The sequence below is a fragment of the Oncorhynchus masou genome, chromosome 5 (genome assembly GCF_036934945.1).
Source record: "Oncorhynchus masou masou isolate Uvic2021 chromosome 5, UVic_Omas_1.1, whole genome shotgun sequence".
Lineage (NCBI taxonomy): Eukaryota > Metazoa > Chordata > Actinopteri > Salmoniformes > Salmonidae > Oncorhynchus > Oncorhynchus masou.
Genome location: NC_088216.1, coordinates 86,494,698 through 86,512,980, shown reverse-complemented (window position 1 = coordinate 86,512,980; position 18,283 = coordinate 86,494,698). Strand labels below are relative to the sequence as shown.

The 18,283-nt window shown below is 46.5% G+C and overlaps 1 protein-coding gene across 1 annotated transcript in view; it reads right to left on the bottom strand.

Moving 5' to 3' along the window:
* Positions 1–17,323, bottom strand: part of LOC135530244 (dedicator of cytokinesis protein 3-like) — a 277,860-nt gene extending 260,537 nt beyond the window's left edge. Inside the window, 2 exon segments of the mRNA XM_064958601.1 lie at positions 12,741–12,796; positions 17,312–17,323. Coding sequence (XP_064814673.1) covers positions 12,741–12,796; positions 17,312–17,323 — 68 coding nt within the window.
* Between the last annotated feature and the right edge of the window lie 960 nt (positions 17,324–18,283).

Sequence of the window (18,283 nt, the reverse complement as noted above, 5' to 3'; positions counted from 1 at the left end):
TCTCCTCTCCACCTCCAGCACTCCGGGTCTGGTTAAGGGGGTGTTGTGCTGGACTGTTGTCTGGGTCTGTGCTGACTGGAGTGTATTCACCTGCTGTTCCAGCTCCACCTGACTTACCTCCAACTGGGTGAATTTATCCTTCATTTCAATGAGGGAGTAGTAATCTGTGCTGGGATGTTGACTTTCCACTGGGGGTTGCTCGTCTGTGGGGTTATATAATGAAGAGGTCTGGTCTGACCCGCTCGGTGTGGGGGTATCGTTCTCAAGGGAGAGCTTCTCCTGCTTCTTTGATTAGGTGAAAGTTCAGCTGAAACTGTTTGGGGGTTGTCCTGTAGCATTACTGTTCCAGGGGGGAGGCAGGAACTCTAGTGGTTAGAGCGTTGGTCCAGTAACCAAAAGGTTGCTAGGTCAAATTCCCGAGCTGACAAGGTACAAATCTGTCGTTCTGCCTCTGAACAAGGCAGTTAACCCACTTCGTCATAGGCCGTCATTGAAAATAAGAATTAGTTCTAAACTGACTTGCCTAGTTAAATCAAGGTAAAATTACTGTTGCAGACTTATAGCGATTTATTTTAGCTGACTCAGAGTCCTCGTTGTCTAGTATCCTGAGTTAACAGAGGGGTAGTATGCTAATATAGCCCTGTGCCATGCCAGGGGATGGTCTGGTTAATATAGCACTGTGCCAGGGGATGGTCTGGTTAATATAGCACTGTGCCAGGGGATGGTCTGGTTAATATAGCACTGTACCAGGGGATGGTCTGGTTAATATAGCACTGTACCAGGGGATGGTCTGGTTAATATAGCACTGTGCCATGGGATGGTCTGGTTAATATAGCACTGTGCCAGGGGATGGTCTGGTTAATATAGCACTGTTAGGGGATATATAGCAGCCAGGGGATGGTCTGGTTAATATAACACTGTGCCAGGGGATGGTCTGGTTAATATAGCACATGCCAGGGGATGGTCTGGTTAATATAGCACTGTGCCAGGGGATGCCAGGGGATGGTCTGGTTAATATAGCACTGTGCTGGTTAATATAACACTGTGTCAGGGGATGGTCTGGTTAATATAGCACTGTGCCAGGGATGGTCTGGTTAATATAGCACTGTGCCATGACAGGGGATGGTCTGGTTAATATAGCACTGTACCAGGGGATGGTCTGGTTAATATAGCACTGTGCCAGGGGATGGTCTGGTTAATATAGCACTGTGCCAGGTGATGGTCTGGTTAATATAGCACTGTGCCATGACAGGGGATGGTCTGGTTAATATAGCACTGTACCAGGGGATGGTCTGGTTAATATAGCTCTGTGTCAGGGGATGGTCTGGTTAATATAGCACCATGTCAGGGGATGGTCTGGTTAATATAGCACATGGTCCAGGGGATGGTCTGGTTAATATAGCACTGTGCCAGGGGATGGTCTGGTTAATATAGCAGTACCAGGGGATGGTCTGGTTAATATAGCACTGTGCCAGGGGATGGTCTGGTTAATATAGCACTGTGCCCATAGCACTGTACCATGCCAGGGGATGGGATGGTCTGGTTAATATAGCACTGTGCCATGCCAGGGGATGGTCTGGTTAATATAGCAGGGGATGGTCTGTGTGCCAGGGGATGGTCTGGTTAATATAGCACTGTGCCATGGTCCACTGTGCCAGGGGATGGTCTGGTTAATATAGCACTGTGCCAGGGGATGGTCTGGTTAATATAGCACTGTGCCAGGGGATGGTCTGGTTAATATAGCACTGTGCCAGGGGATGGTCTGGTTAATATAGCTCTGTGCCATGCCAGGGGATGGTCTGGTTAATATAGCACTGTACCAGGGGATGGTCTGGTTATATAGCACTGTACCAGGGGATGGTCTGGTTAATATAGCACTGTGCCATGCCAGGGGATGGTCTGGTTAATATAGCACTGTACCAGGGGATGGTCTGGTTAATATAACACTGTGCCAGGGGCTGGTCTGGTTAATATAGCACTGTGCCATGCCAGGGGATGGTCTGGTTAATATAGCACTGTGCCAGGGGATGGTCCAGGGGATGGTCTGCCAGGGGATGGTCTGGTTAATATAGCACTGCCAGGGGTGCCACTGTGCCAGGGGATGGTCTGGGGATGGTCTGGTTAATATAGCAGGGGATGGTCTGTCAATATAGCAGGGGATGGTCTGGTTAATATAGCACTGTGCCATGCCAGGGGATGGTCTGGTTAATATAGCACTGTGCCAGGGGATGGTCTGGTTAATATAGTACCATGGGATGGTCTGGTTAATATAGCACTGTGCCAGGGGATGGTCTGGTTAATATAGCACTGTGTCAGGGGATGGTCTGGTTAATATAGCACTACCAGGGGATGGTCTGGTTAATATAGCACTGTACCAGGGGATGGTCTGGTTAATATAGCACTGTGCCATGGGATGGTCTGGTTAATATAGCACTGTGCCATGGGATGGTCTGGTTAATATAGCACAGGGGATGGTCTGGTTAATATAGCACTGTGCCAGGGGATGGTCTGGTTAATATAGCACTGTGCCAGGGGATGGTCTGGTTAATATAGCACTGTACCAGGGGATGGGGATGGTCTGGTTAATATAACACTGTGCCAGGGGATGGTCTGTGCCATGGGATGGTCTGGTTAATATATAGCACTGTGCCATGCCAGGGGATGGTCTGGTTAATATAGCACTGTGCCAGGGGATGGTCTGGTTAATATAGCACTGTGCCATGGGATGGTCTGGTTAATATAGCACTGTACCAGGGGATGGTCTGGTTAATATAACACTGTGCCAGGGGATGGTCTGGTTAATATAGCACTGTGCCAGGGGATGGTCTGGTTAATATAGCACTGTGCCAGGGGATGGTCTGGTTAATATAGCACTGTGCCAGGGGATGGTCTGGTTAATATAGCACTGTGCCATGCCAGGGGATGGTCTGGTTAATATAGCACTGATGGTCTGGTTAATATAGCACTGCCAGGGGATGGTCTGGTTAATATAGCAGGGGATGGTCTGTTAATATAGCACCAGGGGATGGTCTGGTTAATATAGCACTGTGCCAGGGGATGGTCTGGTTAATATAGCACTGTGCCATGGGATGGTCTGGTTAATATAGCACTGTGCCATGCCAGGGGATGGTCTGGTTAATATAGCACTGTGCCAGGGGATGGTCTGGTTAATATAGCACTGTACCATGCCAGGGGATGGTCTGGTTAATATAGCACTGTGCCATGGGATGGTCTGGTTAATATAGCACTGTGCCAGGGGATGGTCTGGTTAATATAGCTGGTTAATATAGCACTGTGCCATGCCAGGGGATGGTCTGGTTAATATAGCACTGTGCCATGCCAGGGGATGGTCTGGTTAATATAGCACTGTGCCAGGGGATGGTTTGTGTGGAAGATTAAGTTGCTGATGTTCTCGCTTTTATAACAGTCAAAAGAAAGTGTCTCTTGATTTTCCATAAGGAGCTCCATTTTGTGATCTTTTCTTGCCTTATCATTATTTACATACAATACAGAGGGTATTGTGTTTTAATTACATCTGAACAGCGGGAGGCAGCTTGTAAGGCCTCTCCATTTGGTTGGAGTAGACTGTGCGACTCTCCTGCCATTGTTGGGCTAAAGGGCTTTGACACCTCTCACTTGACACGTCAGTGCTAATTGAATTTATATCAAGCTTGGCAGAATTAATTTAGCATTCAGTCCTTATGAAGTATTTTTTCTTCCTGGCTTTTGGAAATATAGTTTCAGACTAAACGGTACTCAGTTCCAGGTTGGATGGTTTTTTCAGTGTTTTCAGGTTTCTGAGAATTGGAATAATAATCTCCTCCTTCTCTCTCCCCCTCTCCCTCCTTCTCTCCCCCTTCCCTCCTTCTCTCTCCCTTCCCTCCTTCTCTCCCCCTCCCTCCTTCTCTCCCCCTTCCTTCCTTCTCTCTCCCTTCCCTCCTTCTCTCCCCCTTCCCTCCTTCTCTCCCCCTCTCCCTCCTTCTCTCCCCCTCTCCCTCCTTCTCTCCCCCTTCCCTCCTTCTCTCCCCCTTCCCTCCTTCTCTCCCCCTTACTCTCCTTCTCTCTCCCTTCCCTCCTTCTCTCTCCCTCCTTCTCTCCTTCTTCCCTCCTTCTCTCCCCCTTCCCTCCTTCTCTCTCCCTCCTTCTCTCCCCCTTCCCTCCTTCTCTCCCCCTTCCCTCCTTCTCTCTCTCCCTCCTTCTCTCCCCCTTCCCTCCTTCTCTCCCCCTTCTCTCCTTCTCTCCACCTCTCCCTCCTTCTCTCCCTTCCCTCCTTCTCTCTCCTCTCGCCCTCATTCCCTCTCCCTCCTCTCTCCTCTCTCACCTCTCCCTTATTCCCTCTCCTTCCTCTCTCCCCTCACCCTCATTCCCTCTCCTCCTCTCTCACCTCTCCCTTATTCCTCTCCTTCCTCTCTCCCCTCGCCCTCATTCGCTCTCCCCCTCTCCCTCATTCCCTCCCTCCCTCCTTCTCTCCCCCTTCTCTCCTTCCCTCTCCTCCCTCTCCCTCCTCTCTCTCCCTTCCCTCCTTCCTCTCTCCCTCGCCCTCATTCCCTCTCCCTCCTCCTCTCTCCTCTCTCACCTCTCCCTTATTCCCTCTCCTTCCTCTCTCCCCTCGCCCTCATTCGCCCCACTCCCTACTCCCTCCTCTGCCCTCCCCTTCTCCCTCCTCTCTCCCTCATTCCCTCTCCCTCCTCTTCTCCACTAGAAAAACATACAGTAACCAGGCCCACCCAGAGAGTAACCAGGCCCACCCAGACAGTAACCAGGCCCACCCAGACAGTAACCAGGCCCACCCAGACAGTAACCAGGCCCACCCAGACAGTAACCAGGCCCACCCAGACAGTAACCAGGCCCACCCAGAGAGTAACCAGGCCCACCCAGACAGTAACCAGGCCCACCCAGACAGTAACCAGGCCCACCCAGAGAGTAACCAGGCCCACCCAGACAGTAACCAGGCCCACCCAGACAGTAACCAGGCCCACCCAGACAGTAACCAGGCCCACCCAGACAGTAACCAGGCCCACCCAGACAGTAACCAGGCCCACCCAGACAGTAACCAGGCCCACCCAGAGAGTAACCAGGCCCACCCAGACAGTAACCAGGCCCACCCAGACAGTAACCAGGCCCACCCAGACAGTAACCAGGCCCACCCAGACAGTAACCAGGCCCACCCAGACAGTAACCAGGCCCACCCAGACAGTAACCAGGCCCACCCAGACAGTAACCAGGCCCACCCAGACAGTAACCAGGCCCTCTCTGCTGCTGGATGGTCGACAGTAAATGTAAAGTAATTGTAAATTACAGGAGAAGGGGACTATTTATTCAAAAGGAGATCAGAACATTGCCAGGTTGCAGCTGTGCGTGTAAAGTGGTCTGAATCCTGACCCATGAACAATCAACACGAGGTGTAGGTGAAAAGCTCATCTCCCAGACAATCACTAATACGGCGGATTAGCTGTCTAAAGTCAGATATCGAGAAAAGTGAATCTAAGAGGGACCATCATACTACTCTTTTCAAATCACCGTATGCTACTCTCATCACCCCAATGGCAACTGTCGACGCAGCTGGCTAGCCTATCTTCCAGAGGGAACAACAATGGACGACGGGAAAGGGGAGACCCCTTTCAGACAATCACAGCTATTCAGCTTGCAACCTTCCTAAGAAGGGCTGGTTCAGTGAACAAGTACATCTCTCTCTCTCTCTCTCTCTCTCTCTCTCTACATAGTTTAAGTCGGGAGATGGTAACTCTTAAAAACAACTTCCTAATGAGTTAATTGTTACATGATTAATTTAATCTGTTAACAATCAAACAACGACAGTTGATTGAATAAATAACAGTCATAAGATTAATAGAAGTAAAGGTACGACTTTTCCACTTGCTTTTTGAGGTCAGTTCGATTTCAGTTTTTAAAATGGTCTTTTAGAATTGAAATGTACTATGCATTATGTGGGCTGAATGATGTAACAACACAGAATTACACAACAAATGTCCCACTATGGTAGTTGACTGTCCCTCTCTCACTCCTCACTGCTTATCGCGTATTAAGCATCATTTATTCACATCACTTTACTAAAAGAGTTCAGTTGTTCTGTATTTTACATTTGTTTTATTTGATTACTTTATTATTTCATTCCAAGTCATCATCTTGTCTCTATAGAGCTGCTGCCTGACAAAAAAATCACTATTTTAGTAGATCTTCAAAGTAAATAAGGCTACTATGACTGCTGAATACCAACTATCAATCACTTAGATCATGTATTTTCAGGTGGAGATACCTTGCGAAGCAACAACTGCTCTCTATTCCTCTCCATTGTGCTGTTCTTCTGTCTCTTCTGTATGCACCACGCAGACTGGACAAGTAGACGCACAATGGATTATGGTCATTGTAGTTAATTACCACATTTTCTGCGTCAAACTATGTAGAATATTGGCCTGTTGGAGACCGTCATGACTTCCTACGAAGGTGGCTCCTTCCCTGTTGGCGGTGCTCGGCGGTCGTCGTCACCGGTCTACTAGCTGGCGGTGCTCGCCGGTTTTCACCGGTCTACTAAAGCTGGCGGTGCTCCGGTTCGTCACCGGTCTACTAGCTGGCGGCGCCTTTTCCGGTCGTCGTCACCGGTCTACTAGCTGGCGGTGCTCGGCGGTCGTCCTCACCGGTCTACTAGCTGGCGGCACTCGGCGGTTTCGTCGTCGCCCGGTCTACTAGCTGGCGGTGCTCGCCAGTCGTCGTCACCGGTCTACTAGCTGGCGGTGCTCGGCGGTCGTCGTCACCGGTCTACTAGCTGGCAGTGCTCGGCGGTCGTTGTCACCGGTCTACTAGCTGGCGGCGCTCGGCGTCACCGGTCTACTAGCTGGCGGTGCTCGGCGGTCGTCGTCACCGGTCTACTAGCTGGCGGTGCTCGGCGGTCGTTGTCACCGGTCTACTAGCTGCCACCGATCCTTTTCCCTTTTCTTTTGGTTATATCTGGTTTGTGTTTCACCTGGTTTCATTTTGGTTAATTAGGGGGGTGGTATTTAATCTCGACATTTCCTTTGGGTTTTTGTGCGGAATTGTTTTCGTTTGACTGTCAGTTAGTTTTGGGTTGCGTTTTCTTAAGTACATGTTTAACAGGTGGTTTTTCCCTGGACTGTGTCTGAGTGGGGTTTTGTGGCTACTTTGTAGTCCGGTGTCTTGTTATTTTCAACTTGTTAATATAACGCCCTTTTCCTTCGGGACTTGTTTAATAAAACACCCTTTTCCTTCGGGACTTGTTTAATAAAACGCACCTTTTCCTTCGGAACTTGTTTAATAAAACGCCCTTTTCCTTCGGGACTTGTGTAATAAAATGCCCTTTTCCTTCGGGACTTGTGTAATAAAACGCCCTTTTCCTTCGGGACTTGTTTCTCCTGCGCCTGACTCCACATCTCCTTGGGGAGATCTGATAGAAGCCTCAATTCCCTACTATATCACACAGTTCGGGCTTGATCTAATTTATCTCTAGAGAAACTGCGCATTGTGTGCACACAGAAAAAAACAATTCAAATAATTGAACCGTGGTCGGTAAATTGGTTATTTAAAAAAAACGGGGCAAAAATGAACATAATTGAAGGTTAAAGTGCTCATGTCACTTTAACCGCCATCAAGTAAATCAAATCTGGGTTCAGTTCGTATTTGTTTTCTTTCAAACACTTTAACGATTCTTGCTAGAGCAAGTGTGGCCCGGCGAAACAAAATAGTCCCCCAAAAAATGCAACCCCCACCCCCACCTATCTGACACCACAAACAGACTCAGTAAAGTGCAGATCATTTTTTGAACTGAAAACAGATTGTATTTCAAACTGGATCTCTATAGAATAGCTGTGGGTCATACTGAACCCATTGCATCACACATCAATCATCAGAGCCAATGTTCTCATCTCAAATCTAATCTAGACCTTACATGATATCTATTAGACCAATGCACATGCACATACAATACATATAGATCACTGTGTCAGTAGATGATACAATACATATAGATCACTGTGTCAGTAGATGATACAATACATATAGATCACTGTGTCAGTAGATGATACAATACATATAGATCACTGTGTCAGTAGATGATACAATACATATAGATCACTGTGTCAGTAGATGATACAATACATATAGATCACTGTGTCAGTAGATGATACAATACATATAGATCACTGTGTCAGTAGATGATACAATACATATAGATCAGCATCTAGAACAGAAAACTGAACTGACATATGGGATCAGTATAGGAGATGAAGAAGACAGTGGAGAAGAGGAAGAGGAAGAGACAGTGGAGAGGATAAAGGAAGATAGACAGTGGAGAAGAGAAGATGAAGAAGACATGGAGAAGAGGATCAGGAAGAGACAGTGGAGAAGAGGAAGAGGAAGAGAGACAGTGGAGTAGATGAAGAGGAAGAGAGACAGTGGAGAAGAGGAAGAGGAAGAGAGATAGTGGAGAAGAGGAAGAGGAAGAGACAGTGGAGAAGAGGAAGATCACTGAGACAGTGGAGATGATACAATAGGAAGAGAGACAGTGGAGTAGAAGATACAAGGAATATAGATCACTGTGTCAGTAGAGATACAATACAGTAGAGATCACTGTGTCAGTAGATGATAGAATACAGTAGAGGAAGAGGAAGAGACAGTGGAGAAGATACAAGGAAGAGAGACAGTGGAGTAGAGAAGAAGAGGAAGAGAGACAGTGGAGAAGAGGAAGAGGAAGAGAGACAGTGGAGAAGAGGAAGAGGAAGAGACAGTGGAGAAGAGGAAGAGGAAGAGAGACAGTGGAGGAGAAGAAGAGGAAGAGACAGTGGAGGAGAAGAGGTAGAGGAGAGAGACAGTGGAGGAGAGGAAGAGGAAGAGACAGTGGAGGAGAAGAGGAAGAGGAAGAGACAGTGGAGGAGGAGAAGAGGAAGAGAGACAGTGGGAGGAGAAGAGGAAGAGGAGTGGAGAAGAGACAGGAAGAGAGGAGAAGAGGAAGAGGAAGAGAGACAGTGGAGGAGAAGAAGAGGAAGAGAGACAGTGGAGAAGAGGAAGAGGAAGAGACAGTGGAGAAGAGGAAGAGGAAGAGACAGTGGAGAAGAGGAAGAGGAAGAGAGACAGTGGAGGAGAAGAGGAAGAGGAAGAGAGACAGTGGAGGAGAAGAGGTAGAGGAAGAGAGACAGTGGAGGAGGAGAAGAGGAAGAGAGACAGTGGAGAAGAGGAAGAGGAAAGAGACAGTGGAGAAGAGGAAGAGGAAGAGACAGTGGAGAAGAGGAAGAGGAAGAGCGACAGTGGAGAAGAGGAAGAGGAAGAGAGACAGTGGAGGAGAAGAGGAAGAAGAGAGAAGAGGAGACAGTGGAGAAGAGGAAGAGGAAGAGAGACAGTGGAGGAGGAGAAGAGGAAGAGAGACAGTGGAGAAGAGGAAGAGTGACAGTGGAGGAGAAGAGGAAGAGGAAGAGAGAGGAAGTGGAGAGCGACAGTGGAGAAGAGGAAGAGGAAGAGCGACAGTGGAGAAGAGGAAGAGGAAGAGAGACAGTGGAGAAGAGGAAGAGGAAAGACAGTGGGAAAGAAGAGACAGTGGAGGAGAAGAGGTAGAGAGACAGTGGAGAAGAGGAAGAGGAAGAGCGACAGTGGAGGAGAAGAGGTAGAGAGACAGTGGAGGAGAAGAGGAAGAGGAAGAGAGACAGTGGAGGAGAAGAGGTAGAGAGACAGTGGAGGAGAAGAGGAAGAGACAGTGGAGGGAAGAGGAAGAGGAAGAGAGACAGTGGAGGAGGAGAAGAGGAAGAGACAGTGGAGAAGAGGAAGAGGACAGTGGAGAAGAGGAAGAGGAAGAGAGATAGTGGAGGAGAGGAAGAGGAAGAGCGACAGTGGAGAAGAAGAGGTAGAGAGATAGTGGAGGAGAAGAGGAAGAAACAGTGGAGGAGAAGAGGAAGAGGAAGAGAGACAGTGGAGGAGGAGAAGAGGAAGAGAGACAGTGGAGAGGAGAAGAGGTAGAGAGATAGTGGAGGAGAAGAGGAAGAGACAGTGGAGGGAAGAGGAAGAGGTAGAGAGACAGTGGAGGGGAAGAGGAAGAAAGACAGTGTAGGGAGGAGAGAGACAGAGAGGAGAAGAGGAAGAGACAGTGGAGGAGAAGAGGAAGAGAGTGGAGGACAAGATGAAGAGGTAGAGAGACAGTGGAGGACAAGAGGAAGAGGAAGAGAGACAGTGGAGGAGAAGAGGAAGAGAGAGTGGAGGAGAAGAGGAAGAGGAAGAGACAGTGGAGGAGAAGAGGTAGAGAGACATTATTTATCTATATCTCCCTCTCTTTCCCTCCCTATTCTGCCCATGCCTGCTCTCCCTCCCCTTCCCTCTACCCTACTCTCCCCCTCCATCCCAGCTATCTTTCCCTGCCTCCTCTCTCCTTCCCTCTTCCTCTATCTACCTCTACTCTTCCCCCCCTCTATCATCCCTGCCTCCTATCTATCCCTGCCTCCTCTTCTCTATCTATCCCTGCCTCCTCTTCTCTCTATCTATCCCTGCCTCTTCTCTATCTATCCATGCCTTCTTCTCTCCTCCCTCTCTTCTCTCTATCTATCCCTGCCTCCTCTTCTCTCTATCTATCCCTGCCTCCTCTTCTCTCCTCCCTCTCTTCTCTCTATCTATCCCTGCCTCCTCTTCTCTCCTCCCTCTCTTCTCTCTATCTATCCCTGCCTCCTCTTCTCTCCTCCCTCTCTTCTCTCTATCTATCCCTGCCTTTCTCCAAACTCAAATTCGTAGAATGTATTTGTTACGTTACCCATAAAACAACACAGAATATTTTGTTGTGGGTCAACTGTAATCTTTTAGGATTAAAGTTGACCCACAACTAAAATATGTAGCCCACATTATCTTCATTACAAATAGACGGCCAACAATTGGAAAAAATATCTATTAAAATGTAATTTTGCATAATGTTTTGAAAGCGTTTATTTTAGGTCATATTAATCGAAGTAACATATGTCTTAATTTGCATAACGGTTTTAATTAAATGCACAAAGAGACAAATTAATTGGATGTACAATCCTTTACAATTTCCAAGTACCGCTCCTGAGGGGATATGAAAAAAGAAAATAAGCATTTTGAGTTTTAAAATAGTATTGGAAAAAAGGGCTGTATTTAAGAATTCAATTTCCAAAACAGTCTTTTGCTGATCTCAATAGGTAATCAGATTTTGATACAATACTTATATACTGTATCTTGTCTAGCCTGGCCATAGATTGAGTAAGAAAATATATTGTTTCCTGTCTAGCCTGGCTCTAGATTTATCTCTGATAACTATTATGGTCATTGTTACAGATGCACATCTTAATTTTACTCTGCTTCTCACAGCAGGAAAATAATCAGCAAATGTGAATTATTATGTGGACAGCTGTAGCTGTACCACACTAGATAACTGTTAACTAGTCATGACTGTAGTTTCTCTTACTAGATAACTGTTAACTAGTCATAACTGTAGCTGTACCACACTAGATAACTGTTAACTAGTCATGACTGTAGTTTCTCTGTACACCACTAGATAACTGTTAACTAGTCATGACTGTAGTTTCTCTGTACCACACTAGATAACTGTTAACTAGTCATGACTGTAGTCACTAGATAACTGTTAACTAGTCATAACTGTAGATACCCTGTACCACACTAGATAACTGTTAACTAGTCATGACTGTACACCACTAGATAACTGTTTTCTCTAGATAACACCACTAGATAACTGTTAACTAGTCATGACTGTAGTTTCTCTGTACCACACTAGATAACTGTTAACTAGTCATGAAGTTTCTCTGTCACTGATAACTGTTAGTAGTCATAACTGTAGATCTGTACCACACTAGATAACTGTTAACTAGTCATGACTGTAGTTTCTCTGTACCACACTAGATAACTGTTAACTAGTCATAACTGTAGATACCCTGTACCACACTAGATAACTGTTAACTAGTCATGACTGTAGTTTCTCTGTACACCACTAGATAACTGTTAACTAGTCATGACTGTAGTTTTTCTGTACCATCATGCTAGATAACTCCATTCATCCCTCTCTCTCATGACGTTTCTCTGTACACCACTAGATAACTGTTAACTAGTCATGACTGTAGTTTTCTCTAGATAACCCCTCCATCCCTCTCTCCTATATTCTCCTCTCACCTCCTCTCCTCTCCTCTCTCCTCCATTCCTCTCCTCTCCCCTTCTCTCCTCTCCCCTCCTCACTCCTCCATCCCTCTCTCATCTCCTCACCTCTGCCCTCCTCTCTCCTCCACCCCTTTCTCCTTTCCCCTCCTCTCCTTTCCCCTCCTCTCCTCTCCACTCCCCTCCTCACTCCTCCATCCCTCTCTCCTCTCCCATCCACTCCTCTCTCCTTAATCCCTTTCTCCTCTCCTCTCTGCTCCATCCCTTTCTACTCCCCTCCCCTCCTCTCCTCTCCACTCCCCTCCTCACTCCTCCATCCCTCTCTCCTCTCCTCTCCCTGACCCTCCTCTCTGCTCTATCCCTTTCTACTCCCCTCCCCTCCTCTCCTCTCCCATCCACTCCTCTCTCCTTAATCCCTTTCTCCTCTCCCCTCCTCTCCTCTCTGCTCCATCCCTTTCTACTCCCCTCCCCTCCTCTCCTCTCAACTCCCCTCCTCACTCCTCCATCCCTCTCTCCTCTCACCTTCTCTCCTTTCTGCTCCATCCCTTTCTACTCTCCTCTCCTCTGTCTCATCAGAGAAAACAGTTTGTTATAATTGATGTAGTGGTTCTTACCCTCTGTTGGTTACAATGGCCTTCTTCAAGTGAACGTAGCTGGTTGGGAAGATCCCCTGGGAAAAGAAAGGAGAAAACCACACCTATTAACTAACACTCAACACTACTACTGAGAGAGAGAGAGACAGAGAGAGAGAGAGAGAGAGAGAGAGAGAGAGAGAGAGAGAGAGAGAGAGAGAGAATTTGTATCCCAGAGTGTCACTGTGGGTCATTTCAACACATCTCTTTCCAAGTGGAAGAAAGATCCCCAGAAGATCACACTGTAGTATCTCTGCCGGGACTCTGTCATGTTGTAGTGAATGACTGTCACACACACACCACACTGTTTCTCTACATCATGTAACGCAGTAGACAATATATAAATGAGGTGCCACATATCCTTTGTCTTTTGAAAACGGCCCTTCCAACAACTAACACTGGTTATGTCTTGTATAACTCAAACATACAGGTATTTATGTGTCGGAGTCAGACTTTAAACTTTATTTAGTAACGTGGAATAGTTTTGTGGGAAAAGCCAAGGTTGGGTGGCCAAATGAGATGTTGGCTTTAGGGATGATCAGTGATACCGACAGAATAAGAACAAGTCTTTGATATTAATTACTAGTCTGCAGCTAGGAATTCAGTATCATTGAACGAGAAGAACGACAACCGCCGAAACATCCATTCTACAACAACATGAGTGAATGTCACTCTGACCTACCCCTCTAACCGAGAAAGAGAGAGAGAGAGGGAGAGAGAGAGAGAGAGAGAGAGAGAGAGAGAACGGAAACTCTCCAACAGAAACAAACTTTTCAACAGCGATCAAGACGACACACTGAGCGTAAATATATATATTGATTCTAATTGTTCCCGAAAGAGTGAGCGTTCATGTGTCAAGAATTAGCATTTCAATTGTTATAATTATTATCTCTGTAGTGACTTGTAGTTGACCCCCACTTCCCTTTTGTCTAACAAGCCGCGATGCCGGTTTAGCCCACTAGGGCACATTTCCCTATTATTTATTGTAACCATTTCTTGTTTACGCATTTCTGTGAATTACTTAGTTAGTAATAAATAAATGATTTAAGACAATTGTTGTATGGATGACTCATAGTGAAGACTAGGTTCGTGCAGATTTGGAACGTTTGGAATGATTTAGAATTCCTCACAATCAAATATAGACTGCATTACCTACCAAGAGAATTCTCTTCGATTATAATCACAGCCGTATATATCCCCCCCCAAGCAGACACATCGATGGCTCTGAACGAACTTTATTTAACTCTTTGCAAACTGGAAACCATTTATCCGGAGGCTGCATTCATCGTTGTTGGGGATTTTAACAAGGCTAATCTGAAAACAAGACTCCCTAAATTTTATCAGCATATCGATTGCGCAACCAGGGGCGGAAAAACCTTGGATCACTGTTACTCTAACTTCCGCGACGCATATAAGGCCCTGCCCCGCCCCCCTTTCGGAAAAGCTGACCACAACTCCATTTTGCTGATACCTGCCTACAGACAAAAGCTAAAAAAAGAAGCTCCCACGCTGAGGTCTGTCCAACGCTGGTCCGACCAAGCTGACTCCACACTCCAAGACTGCTTCCATCACGTGGACTGGGACATGTTTCGTATTGCGTCAAATAACAACATTGACGAATACGCTGATTCGGTGTGCGAGTTCATTAGAACGTGCGTTGAAGATGTCGTTCCCATAGCAACGATTAAAACATTCCCTAACCAGAAACCTTGGATTGATGGCAGCATTAGTGTGAAACTGAAAGCACGAACCACTGCTTTCAATCAGGGCAAGGTGTCTGGTAACATGACTGAATACAATCAATGCAGCTATTCCCTCCGTAAGGCTATCAAACAAGCTAAGCGTCAGTACAGAGACAAAGTAGAATCCCAATTCAACGGCTCAGACACAAGAGGCATGTGGCAAGGTCTACAGTCAATCACGGACTACAGGAAGAAATCCAGCCCAGTCACGGACCAGGATGTCTTGCTCCCAGGCAGACTAAATAACTTTTTTGCCCGCTTTGAGGACAATACAGTGCCACTGACACTGCCTGCAACGGAAAAATGCGGTCTCTCCTTCACTGCAGCCGAGGTGAGTAAAACATTTAAACGTGTTAACCCTCGCAAGGCTGCAGGCCCAGACGGCATCCCCAGCCGCGCCCTCAGAGCATGCGCAGACCAGCTGGCTGGTGTGTTTACGGACATATTCAATCAATCCCTATACCAGTCTGCTGTTCCCACATGCTTCAAGAGGGCCACCATCGTTCCTGTTCCCAAGAAAGCTAAGGTAACTGAGCTAAACGACTACCGCCCGTAGCACTCACTTCCGTCATCATGAAGTGCTTTGAGAGACTAGTCAAGGACCATATCACCTCCACCCTACCTGACTCCCTAGACCCACTCCAATTTGCTTACCGCTCAAATAGGTCCACAGACGATGCAATCTCAATCACACTGCACACTGCCCTAACCCATCTGGACAAGAGGAATACCTATGTGAGAATGCTGTTCATCGACTACAGCTCGGCATTCAACACCATAGTACCCTCCAAGCTCGTCATCAAGCTCGAGACCCTGGGTCTCGACCCCGCCCTGTGCAACTGGGTACTGGACTTCCTGACGGGCCGCCCCCAGGTGGTGAGGGTAGGTAACAACATCTCCTCCCCGCTGATCCTCAACACACGGTCCCCACAAGGGTGCGTTCTGAGCCCTCTCCTGTACTCCCTGTTCACCCACGACTGCGTGGCCACGCACGCCTCCAACTCAATCATCAAGTTAGCGGACGACACAACAGTGGTAGGCTTGATTACCAACAATGACGAGACGGCCTACAGGGAGGAGGTGAGGGCCCTCGGAGTGTGGTGTCAGGAAAATAACCTCACACTCAACGTCAACAAAACTAAGGAGATGATTGTGGACTTCAGGAAACAGCAGAGGGAACACCCCCCTATCCACATCGATGGAACAGTAGTGGAGAGAGTAGCAAGTTTTAAGTTCCTCGGCATACACATCACAGACAAACTGAATTGGTCCACACACACAGACAGCATCGTGAAGAAGGCACAGCAGCGCCTCTTCAACCTCAGGAGGCTGAAGAAATTTGGCTTGTCACCAAAAGCACTCACAAACTTCTACAGAGGCACAATCGAGAGCATCCTGGCGGGCTGTATCACCGCCTGGTACGGCAACTGCTCCGTCCTCAACCGTAAGGCTCTCCAGAGGGTAGTGAGGTCTGCACAACGCATCATCGGGGGCAAACTACCTGCCCTCCAGGACACCTACACCACCCGATGTTACAGGAAGGCCATAAAGATCATCAAGGACATCTACCACCCGAGCCACTGCCTGTTCACCCCGCTATCATCCAGAAGGCGAGGTCAGTACAGGTGCATCAAAGCTGGGACCGAGAGCCTGAAAAACAGCTTCTATCTCAAGGCCATCAGACTGTTAAACAGCCACCACTAACATTGAGTGGCTGCTGCCAACACACTGACACTGACTCAACTCCAGCCACTTTAATAATGGGAATTGATGGGAAATGTTGTAAATATATCACCAGCCACTTTAAACAATGCTACCTTATATAATGTTACTTACCCTACATTATTCATCTCATATGCATACCTATATACTGTACTCTATATCATCGACTGCATCCTTATGTAATACATGTATCACTAGCCACTTTAACTATGCCACTTTGTTTACATACTCATCTCACATGTATATACTGTACTCGATACCATCTACTGTATCTTGCCTATGCTGCTCTGTACCATCACTCATTCATATATCCTTATGTACATATTCTTTATCCCCTTACACTGTGTATAAGACAGTAGATTAGGAATTGTTAGTTAGATTACTTGTTGGTTATTACTGCATTGTCGGAACTAGAAGCACAAGCATTTCGCTACACTCGCATTAACATCTGCTAACCATGTGTATGTGACAAATAAAATTTGATTTGATTTGATTTGATTTTGATTTGACTAACGTGAGGTAAAATAAACTATTCGTTAATCAGAAGACTATTGATCAGATATGAAAATATCTGAAAATGTTATATTGGGAAATTATAACTTTGTAATCTGAATATTTTCCTTGGTGCCCTGACTTCCTAGTTAATTACAGTTACATGATTAATCAGTTTGATCGCGTTATACTAATTACAGGGAATTTTTGATAACAATTAAGTCTTCAATTTAATGAGAGTAAAGACACGACATTGATAGATATTAGAAGTAGCTATAGGATAGAAATTGACTTTGTTGTAGAATTCTATATATCATTTGTGCAAACAGAAGTGTACAAATAGAATGCATTGTATACAAACAAATTGGTTGTATGCGTGTTCCCATTTGAAGAGGCTACAGAGCGCCTCCGGTAGTGGTCGTTAGCGTCAGAGCAATGAGTGAACATTTTCTGATTTAGTCCATTAGGCCAAACGGTACTATTTCTGTCGGTCAATAATAGCCAGAACAGCCAGAAAGGTTAGAAATTAGAAGATATTCGTTCGGTGACCGAGCCGCACTAAACCTGTGTGGACTGACTTACAGGCATATTATGTACCGTGTCGCTCATGTCAACGTTAACGCTCGCAAAGTATGCCGAATGGTTTAACGTGAGACGTCACTAGTAAACCCACCCTTTCCAGGGTAAAAGGGACCCTAATTTTGTGCATTTTGTGAAGTGGATCTTCATTTGAGCCAGTTTGCTACAGCAGGAAAGTAATCCTGCAGCAACAGAACATGTGAATTATTACGTGGGATTATAATTTATGGATATTTGTTTGGGGGTTGATGGATTGTTTTTGTAAAGGAAAATCAAGTAAAGAAATGTCAGAAAAAGGAAATGACAAAACTTCAGAAGTCTTTTTAAAACCTCACAGATGAGATTGTAATGTGGAGGATTTTAATGTGAGAAACCATGTCTCTATGCAGTGTGTGTGTCTGCCAGCCGGTCTGGAATTCATCTCTCTGAGCAGCTCTGCCTGCCCGTCTTCACGCCACAGCACCCCAGCCAGGGTGAGCCACCATGGAGAATCCCTGAAACAGTCCTCATAGTCACGCTCTCAGTAGAGAGACGCGCGCATGCACACACACACACACACACACACATAAATAACGCTTGTTTCTTTGGTACATAATGACAAGGAAGCCAAATTATCTAGGTACACCAGACGGATGGAAGCACTGAAATAAAACTGCTTTGTTTCCCTTTGGTACATAATGAGGAAGGAAGCCAAATTATCTAGGTATGTAGCCAGAGGGATGGAGGAGCACTGACCTGTGACAAACTGCCTTAATAAAAGATGCTCTCCCTAGATACACACACACACAAGCCTTCTGCTCAACCACTAGTCCAGAAGAAAAGCTGATTTGAAGTGTACAAGTGAGGATGGAGATTAGTGATGAGTAGAAGAGAGGAGAGTAGAGTAGAGTAGAGTAGAGTAGAGTAGAGTAGAGGAGAGGAGAGGAGAGGAGAGGAGAGGAGAGGAGAGGAGAGGAGAGGAGAGGAGAGGAGAGGAGAGGAGAGGAGAGG